The sequence below is a fragment of the Anolis carolinensis genome, chromosome 1 (genome assembly GCF_035594765.1).
Source record: "Anolis carolinensis isolate JA03-04 chromosome 1, rAnoCar3.1.pri, whole genome shotgun sequence".
NCBI lineage: Eukaryota > Metazoa > Chordata > Lepidosauria > Squamata > Dactyloidae > Anolis > Anolis carolinensis.
The window spans coordinates 340676199-340686425 of record NC_085841.1 but is presented as its reverse complement, the minus strand read 5'-3'; the positions used below and the strand labels follow the sequence as shown (position 1 = coordinate 340686425).

Below are 10227 nucleotides of genomic sequence, written 5' to 3'. Positions count from 1 at the left end.
ACGTGACAGAAACCCGGACATCCTTGATTGCTGCCATTAATAAAATAAGCACCCTTTAGAAATCAGTCTAGCAGGATTTAATCCTCTGGTTCCTGTCCCCGTCACCTCATTGTTTTGCTAACTCCCGCCTTCTCCCTCCTGATTGGCCTGAGTGGAGACGTAAGGCAGCTTCCTATTGGGCCAACGGAGCGAGGCGGGAAACGAAAGCCCGCCTCGTTCAACCTTCTAGCCTATCAACGATCAGATGGGCGGGGAAGCAGGGCGGGAAATTCAAAGGGCTGTCAGACTGAAATTTTGTATAAGTATGGCTTTATTTTGATTGTATGGGACTGCTGGTAAGTCGAATGATCGCTACCAGAGTCCTCTTCAGCTGAATTGCTCAATAAAGACTCCTTGGCGGATTTTCCTTCAACTTTGGCGGACCTTCTTCATTTCGGCTTCAGGTTGTATTGCGGCTCGTATTTTCCTTTTGGCTCCGCCAAGGTCCGTTCTCTCAGGACCGGATCGGGTCTCTCCTCAAGGGCCCCGATCCCCTAAAACGCGGTCGACAACAATGGTGGTCAAGCAACAGCAGCATGTGGTCATGATGTAAAAAATATTATGAAAAGCACACAGACTAGGAGAGGTTACAACGGTTTACTTTTGTTTGAACCTACATGGAAGGTCATGATTCTGTCTCTTCTCCTACATGATGAGTTGACCAAATGCAAACTTCTCAGTTTGTACTAAAGTAGGCTGAAGATAAAAGGAGAAAGTGGGGGAAGGAAAGAGAAATCAAGTCGTTCTATATGTTATAGAGGGACAGTTGGCAGATAAGTGGGCTCTTGGTATCCAGTGCGGTTTGTTTTAGGACTCCTTGTGTCAAAGAACAATAGCGTTCCTTTTTATTATTACCCTTAGCCTTTCTGTGGCTATATGTTTAACAAAGCAGGGCAAGCCTGGTAGTAATCTCTGCATGTTTTTGGTCTCTTCTAACTCTTACGGTTCTGCTCTTGCTGTCCCTCCATTATCAGTCTGCAATTAGTTCTCGAATTATGGTAGTGGAATCGAAAGTGAGCATGTCCTCCTGTACTTTATCATGGTTCCCATAACCAGTTTTTTATATGGCAGGGATATCCATGGAGGTAAGAGCTGGGTAACTAGCTTTCACGAATCTTGCTCATCTCACTATAATATAATACTCCCTTGGACATGCTTATTACAGGGAAGGAGGAGTTTTCTTCCTCTACTAGCAATTGGAACAACAATCTGGATGCATCGCTTTGCTTCTGTGAAATTTTAGCAGGAGTTTTGAAAGTGCTGCTAGATTCCTTCTATTTTTCCCTCTACTTTTGTTTTAATACTAGTACAGAGTGAAATGGCTATCTCTTTAAGATCTGAAAAAAGCTACTACTACACATAGCAGAGTATTGTGGCGAGAGAGATGTCATGTGGGATGGAAGGAAGTTCCAGGTTTACTACTTAAACCAGGGGTCCTTAAACTTTTAAAGCAGAGGGCCGGTCCACAATCCTTCAGACTGTTGAGGGGCCAAATTATCATTTGAAAAAAAAAAACGAACAAATTCCTATGCACAGTGCACATGTCTTATTTGTAGTGCAAAACAACAACAACAATGAAAGAACAATACAATATTTAAAAATGAAAACAATTTTAACCAACATAAACCTATCAGGATTTCAATGGAAAGTGTGGGCCTGCTTCTGGCCAATGAAATAGTCAAGTTAATTAGGATTGTTGTTGTTGTTGTGTGCCTTCAAGTCACTTCAGACTTTGGCTGAACCTAAGTCTCAAATTATTTATTTATTTACTTCATTTATTTACTACATTTATATCCCACCTTTCTCACCCCGAAGGGGACTCAGAGCAGCTGTATATACATACAATATATTATATTATTAGCATAGCACAATATTAGCATTCTATATTACTATATTGAACTATACAGTAGAATCTCACTTATCCAACATTCGCTTATCCAACATTCTGGATTATCCAACGCATTTTTGTAGTCAATGTTTTCAATACATCATGATATTTTGGTGCTAAATTCGTAAATACAGCAATTACTACATAGCATTACTGAGTATTGAACTACTTTTTCTGTCAAATTTGTTGTATAACATGATGTTTTGGTGCTTAATTTGTAAAATCATAACCTAATTTGATGTTTAATAGGCTTTTCCTTAATCCCTCCTTATTATCCAACATATTCGCTATCCAACATTCTGCTGGCCTGTTTATGTTGGATAAGTGAGACTCTACTGTACCACTATACTGTAATATTATATGTAATATATAAAAATAATTAATATTATTATATAGTATTATTATTATTATATTGTATAACATGATAATATTATGATCAATATTATACAATATTATTATACAATATATTATACAATAGATTATATTATTAAAACTGATATAAAAATATTATATTATAAAACTGAGGGCGGGGGCCTTAGTTTGGGGACCCCTGACTTAAACCGTTAACTTTATAGGTGGCTTTAGATACGTTAAGTTGTTGTTTCTCATTTGCATTCTCCTGTCACAGTGGGGACAGATTATAATGATTTGCCTTAACTGATGTTGCAGATGAGGAAACGTATTAAATGTTTTGAATGATTTGTAACAGGTTGGCCAGGGAATTGTGGCACACTTCAGTTGCCATAACAGGCGGACCGGTCAATGGAGAGGCATGATATGAGTGGAATTCATCAACACCTGGAGCACTAGATATTATCCATTAGTTGAAGAAGCTCTACTTGTTTCTATAAGGTAAAAGGTAAAGGTTTTCCCCTGACGTTAAGTGTCCGACTCTGGGGGTTGGTGCTCATCTCCATTTCTAAGCCGAAAAGCCGGCGTTGTCCGTAGACACCTCCGAGGTCATGTGGCCGGCATGACAGCATGGAACGCCATTACATGGAACGCTTGTTTCTATATGATTCCCTTAATGTGAATTTTGAACCCCTCCTTCCATGAACTTCAAAGTACTGCTGCCTTGGTACCAAGTCAAAGTGAGGCTGACATGCCTGACCATTTCAGTCTGCAGTGTGTTAGTCCTCTGCAGAGAAAACCAAGAACCTGGCAGTCTCTTCCAAGCAGAACAAATCTATCATGACCTAAGCTTTTACAACCCGGAGTCTACTTCCATCACATGCAAGTCTACTTTCCACTTGATTTTAACAATGCTGTTTTTTTTAAAAAAAAAAATGATATAAATATCAGTCACCAGGACAGAAATTGTGGAAACAAGCGATTTGTACTGTACAGTTAAAAAAACAACTATTTAACCATCTTGGGTAATTGGAGAAATTAACTAAGAGAACAACAACAGAAGAGCAGCGTCCTTTGCTGCCCTTTCTGCAGGAGATGCAATCTGCGTCCTGCCACCCTGACTAAAGTTATTCCCAGGACCCTGGGTTTAAATCCTGTATGCATCTAAAGGGTCACTTGCCCGATTCGCTTTGTGCGTTGGGACGTTTTTGGCATGAGTTCATGTGGGAACACAATGGGCCAGCCTGATGCAGCAGTCATGTTGGTAGAAGCCATTAGCACAGAAGAAAAACATCCTGTGGCTCGAAAGGGGCGGAGGGGCTTGGACCCCCCTCTCCGCCGCCTTTCCGGGGCCCTTCATTGGATGCAATTGTTTTGCTCTGGAAACCAGGGCCATGAAATGTCTCACCCTGCTGCCAAGTGAAGCGGCTTGTTAGTGACGCAGCAGCATTCTCCCCCCTGCCAACTCCCCCTCCCCACTTCCCTGGGCTTCCCTAAGACGGTTTGGAGAGGACTTTGTCCCTTTCCTCTCACCTGGGCCTGGAAGGAGCGGAGGAGTAAACCAGGAGTAAAAGGTTAGGTAGGAAGGAAGCACAAGGCAGGGTCAGGGGAAGCTTGTGAGGATGCTTGTCGCCTTTTGGGACTCCATAGAATTGCCCAAAAAAATAGAAGTATGGTGCCTTTCAGACACCCCAAAGAATTACAAAAACATGAAATAATAACTCAACCAGAGAAGTCAGGCATAGCAGAGCATTTGATGAACCAACCTGGACACAGCATATTATTTGAGAACGCAGAAATGCTGGACCACTCTAACAACCACCATGTCAGACTATAAAGAGAAGCCATTGAAATCTACAAGCATGTGGACCATTTCAACAGAAAGGAGGAAACTATGAAAATGAACAAAATATGGCTACCAATGTTAAAAATCTCTAAAATCAGAACAACGCTCAAAAATGGGAATTCCAGACATGAAACAATTAAGGGCAGCTAACACCTCCCAACAAAGGATTCCCCCAAGCATGAATCAGCCAGGCTTTGAAGCTATAAGGCTTTTCAATGCTAATCAAGGTGATTAATTGCAACATTCAAACCTGCCTCCAACAGAGAAGAGTTCTTTCTTTCACCCTGGACCTCCCACAGATATTGGAAACTAGACAATAACTACAGTAGAGTCTCACTTATCCAACATTCTGGATTATCCAACGCATTTTTGTAGTAAATGTTTTCAATATATCAGGATATTTTGGTGCTAAATTCGTAAATACAGTAATTACTACATAGCATTAATGTGTAATGAACTACTTTTTCTCTCAATTTTGTTGTATAACATGATGTTTTGGTGCTTAATTTGTAAAATCATAACCTATTTTGATGTTTAATAGGCTTTTACTTAATGCCTCCTTATTATCCAACATATTCACTTATCCAACATTCTGCCGGCCCATTTATGTTGGATAAGTGAGACTCTACTGTAGTTATTGTCTAGTTTCCAATATATCTCACAACCTTTGAGGATGCCTGCCATATATGTGGGTGAAACGTCAAGAGAGAATGCTTCTGGAACATAGCCATACAGTCTAGAAAACACACAGCAACCCAGTGATTCTGGCCATGGAAGCCTTTGACAACACATGAAATATGTTGCCCTTCAAAGTCTGCCTAGTATCACCAAAAATGAAAATGTAGAATTACCCTCCTGTCAGATGAAGTATGCCACCTTTCAGATGCCCCAAAGAATTACCAAAAAAGCATGCTGTTTTGGAGGCCCCCAAAATTCCAAAAAAATGAAGTACGCCATCTCACTGAGAGACCTCACAGAACTAAAAAAAGCAATGAAATACGTCAGAGACCGTATAGAATTACAATAAATAAAATTATTTTCACACACTTGATATTCAGTTTCTAAACAGCAACACTGTATTAAAACAATACAGTTCACACTTCAGGGGCCCTGAGGTGTGGATTTTCTAAATTCAATTGGGTTCTTTTGTAGGTTTACTCCAATGGGCCTCCCCAAAAAAGAGAGCATCTACACTAGGCATGGGCAAAGTAGGACCCTCCAGGTGTTTTGGACTTCAACTTCCACAATTCAAACAGCCGCAGGCCTCTTCGTTTTCCCCCTCAGCTGCTCATGAAGCTGTTAGGAATTGTGGGAGCTGAAGTCCAAAACTCCCGGAGGGCCCAACTTTGCCGGTGCCAGATCTACACTATAGAACTAACACTGCTTTAATTACCACGGCTCAATGCTATGGAATAAGGGAATTTCCAGTTTGGTGAAACACCAGCACTCTCTGGCAGAGAAAGCTAAAGACCTCGTAAAACTACAACTCTCAGGATTCCATAGCATTGAGCCATGGCAGTTAAAGCCGCATCAAACTACATCAATTCTACAGTTGTATAGTTTTACAAGTTTATGAGCCTTCTCAGCCAAATTGGTGAGAATTTGGTGTCTCACCAGAATTGTTTAACATTTACACAAATTATCAGCCACTGCCAAAAGAGACAGAAAGTTTTATCTGTGCTGACGATCATGCCATCACCGCCCAAGCAGGGAGCTTTGAAATGGTTGAACAGAAGCTCTCCAAAGCTTTAGGTGTTCTTACTGTCTATTATAGGGGAAACCAGCTGATTTCTAATCCATCTAAAACACAGATGTGTACTTTTCACCTTAAGAACAAACATCTCAAGCTCTCAGGATTACCTGGGAAGGAATCCCACTATTAAACGTCAAATTACATTATGATTTTACAAATTAAGCATCAAAACATCATGCTTTACAACAAATCGACAGAAAAAGCAGTTCAATACAGGGTAACATTATGTAATAATTACTGTATTTACAAATTTAGCATCAAAACATTGCAATGTATTGAAAACATTGACCACAAAACATTGACTACTAAAACACTGACTACAAATAAAGATAGAATTTCATAAAATGAACTTGCAGTAACAACATTGTTGGAAGTTAAATCCATAAAAAGTTCAGTCCTTGCTGCCTAGAGAAACAGTTGTGGATCCGGGTGGGAGGCATTCTAAGTTGGATAATCCAGAACTTTGGATAAGCAAGACTCTACTGTATTATTATTATTATTATTGCTAATCAAAGTTATTAATTACAACATTCACACTGGCCTCTAACAGTTCTTTCTCCCACCCTAGACCTTCCACAGAGATATAAACCTCCCTTGCCTAGTTTCCAATACACCTCACAACCTCTGAGGATGCCTGCCACAGATGTGGGTGAAATGTCAGGAGATAATGCTTCTGGAACATGGCCATACAATGTGTTGTCTGATGAATTCCAGACAGCAATCAATCAGGGGCAGCTAACGACTCTGAACAAAGGATTTCCCCAGGCCAGGATGCAAGGCAAAGGTGATTAATTACAACATTCACACTGGCCTCCAACAGACAAGAGTTCTTCCCCCCACCCAGGAACTTATACAGATATATAAACCTTCCTTGCTTAGTTTCTCCATACCTCACAACCTCTGAGGATGCCTGTCTTAGATGAGCGAGACTCTACTGTATTATTATTATTATTATTATTATTATTATTACTAATCAAGGTAATTAATTACAACATTTACACTGGCCTCCAACAGTTCTTTCTCCCACCCTGGACCTTCCACAGAGATATAAACTTCCCTTGCTTAGTTTCTCCATATACAGTAGAGTCTCACTTATCCAAGCTAAACGGGCTGTCAGAAGCTTGGATAAGCGAATATCTTGGATAATAAGGAAGGATTAAGAAAAAGCCTATTAAACATCAAATTAGGTTATGTTTTTACAAATTAAACACCAAAACATCATGTTATACAACAAATTTGACAGAAAAGGTAGTTCAATACACAGGAATGTTATGCTGTAATTACTGTATTTATGAATTTAGCACCAAAATATCATGATATATTGAAAACATTTACTACAAAAATGGCTTGGATAATCCAGAAGCTTGGATAAGCGAGGCTTGGATAAGTGAGACTCTACTGTACCTCACAACCTCTGAGGATGCCTGCCATAGATGTGGGCGAAACATCAGAAGAGAATACTTGGCCATACAATCTGGAAAACCGCCCAGAGTCCCCTATTGGGTGAGAAGGGCGGGATACAAACACAGTAGAGTCTCACTTATCCAAGCCTCGCTTATCCAAGTTTCTGGATTATCCAAGCCATTTTTGTAGTCAATGTTTTCAATATATCGTGATATTTTGGTGCTAAATTCGTAACTATAGTAATTACAACATAACATTACTGTGTATTGAACTGCTTTTTCTGTCATTTTTTTTTGGTAAAACGTGATGCTTTGGTGCTTAATTTGTAAAATCATAACCTAATTTGATGTTTAATAGGCTTTTCCTTAATCCCTCCCTATTATCCAAGATCCAATAAGGGTCCGGGCTGTGGCGCAGGCTGTTGAGCAGCCAGCTGCAGCCAGTGCAACAAATCACTCTGACCAAGAGGTCATGAGTTCGAGGCCAGCTCGGAGCCCCGTGTTTGTCTTTGTCTTTGTTCTATGTTAAGGCATTGAATGTTTGCCTTAAATGTGTAATGTGATCCGCCCTGAGTCCCCTTCGGGGTGAGAAGGGCGTAATATAAATACAGTAGAGTCTCACTTATCCAACATAAACAGGCCGGCAGAATGTTGGATAAGCGAATATGTTGGATAATAAGGAGGGATTAAGGAAAAAGCCTATTAAACATAAAATTACATTATGATTTTACAAATTAAGCACCAAAACATCATCTTATACAAAAAATTTGACAGAAAAAGTAGTTCAATATGCAGTAATGCTATCTAGTAATTGCTGTATTTACGAATTTAGCACCAAAATATCACGATGTATTGAAAACATTGACTACAAAAATGAGTTGGATAATCCAGAAACTTGGATAAGCGAGTGTTGGATAAGTGGGACTCTACTGTACTGTAAATAAATAAAATAAATAAATATTCGCTTATCCAAGCTTATGCCGGCCCGTTTAGCTTGGATAAGTGAGACTCTACTGTACTGTAAATAAATAAAATAAATAAATATTCGCTTATCCAAGCTTCTGCCGGCCCGTTTAGCTTAGATAAGTGAGACTCTACTTTACTGTAAATAAATAAATATTCGCTTATCCAAGCTTCTGCCCGCCCGTTTAGCTTGGATAAGTGAGACTCTACTTTACTGTAAATAAATAAATATTCACTTATCCAAGCTTCTGCCTGCCCGTTTAGCTTGGATAAGTGAGACTCTACTGTATTGCAATAAATAAATAAATAAATAAATAAATAAATAAATAAATAAACCATACAACAACCCTATGGCCATACAGTTCGGAAAAACTCACAACAATCCCACTTCCCAGCCTCTCTCTCTCTCCCTCTCTTGACCAGTTCGCACCTTCCCTATTGGCCCGCCTCGCCCCATTCCCCAGGCTCCTATTTGCAACCCGCGCCGTCGATCAAAGCCTTGCTCTCTTGGCTTGCTTTCTCACCCCCCCCCCCCTCCACTTTCAGGAGTCCCGCCTTTCCTTGGGGAGGGAAAAAAAAGAGATTGAGAGAAAGAGGCAGACGCGCGGCTGCTCTGCTTCAGGTAGCGCCGCTTGAGAAGAAGGCAGCTTGGTGTCTTCCGAGAGAGAAAGGAAACTTTCCGAAGGTCCCTTCGTGCTCTTCCTGGGACCCAGAGACAGAGCCTCGTCCTGCGCTTCGAAGGAGAAGGGAGAAAGCGGGGTTTGGAGCCTTGTGCGCTCCGACCTCTGAGGCAGCCGACTCTGCGCCCAGCAGGTTGTTGGACACTGGGCGCCCGCCTTTCTTTTCTGTGTTTCTCCCGCCGAAGGGGAGGGAAGGAGGAGAGACCCAGGATGGGCTGCTCCCTGCCTTTGTTTCCCGACTGAGCCCTCACTTGCAGAGCCCGGGCACGACAAAAGCCAGCCGCGCCTCCCTCCCTCCTCGTCCTCACTCACCATGGATGTGACCATTTCCGAACTCATGGAGCTCTTCCTCCACAGCCCGCTGGTAACCTGGGTGAGTCGCCTCGGCCCTGGCCTCCCACCTTTTCCGAGGACCAGATGTGCCCCATGCTTCTCCTACTCCCTCACTACTCCCTTGCAGACACACTTTTCAACCTCACCGAGAGACGGTCTTATCTGCCAAAGGAGAGCGTTTTGCTGCCTCGCCAACTCCCAGGAATCCATAGCAATGAGGCATGGCGGTTAAAGTGGGGCCAAAATGCATTCATTCTACAGGAATGGGCAAACCTTGGCTCTCCAGGTGTTTTGGACTCCCACAGTTTCCAAAATATAGTAGAGTCTCACTTATCCGAGCCTCGCTTATCCATGTTTCTGGATTTTTTTGTTTTTTGTAGTCAATGTTTTCAATATATCGTGATACAGTAGAGCAGGGGTCCTCAAACTTTTTAAGTGGAGGGCCGGTTCATGGTCCCTCAGATTGTTAAGGGGCCAAATTATCATTTGGAAGAAGAAAAAAAAAACCGGACAAATTCCTAAGCACACTGCACATATCTTATTTGTAGTATAAACGCCCACCCAAAACAACATTTATTTATTTATTTATTTATTTATTTGCTGCATTTATACCCCACCCTCTCTCACCCCGAAGGGGACTCAGAACAGCTTACAAGTTGTATGTACATACAATATATTATATTATTAGCATAGTACAATATTAGCATTATATATTAATTTATTGCACTATACCACTATACCGTAATATTGTAATATTACAGTACATTTAATATATTATTACATTCTACAATATTATTATATTGTATTATTATTATTATTAGCCACCCTGAGTCCCCTATTGGGTGAGAAGGGCAGGGGTAGAAATACTGTAATAAATAAATAAACGAGTTATTACCAATATTATATATTATTATATATAATATATAATATTATATATTATATATTACACAATATATTATATTATTACCATA

General features: G+C 40.6%; 1 protein-coding gene and 1 long non-coding RNA gene across 3 annotated transcripts in view; one reads left to right on the top strand and one right to left on the bottom strand.

Annotated features, from left to right (window-relative positions):
- Positions 1-292: 292 nt before the first annotated feature.
- LOC134295544 (uncharacterized) lies at positions 293-9371 on the bottom strand. Its single transcript, XR_010002168.1, has 2 exons — positions 9236-9371; positions 293-533 (listed from the first exon to the last, which is right to left on the bottom strand). It is a non-coding gene; the product is annotated as an uncharacterized LOC134295544 (long non-coding RNA).
- ccdc88c (coiled-coil domain containing 88C) overlaps positions 8788-10227 on the top strand; it is a 127332-nt gene continuing 125892 nt past the window's right edge. Inside the window, exon 1 of one of the 2 annotated variants that reach the window (XM_062968410.1) lies at positions 8788-9296. In XM_062968410.1, coding sequence (XP_062824480.1) covers positions 9237-9296 — 60 coding nt within the window. In that variant the 5' untranslated portion in view covers positions 8788-9236. The remainder of the gene's footprint in view (positions 9297-10227) is intronic. The other variant, XM_062968409.1, reaches the window with a different exon arrangement.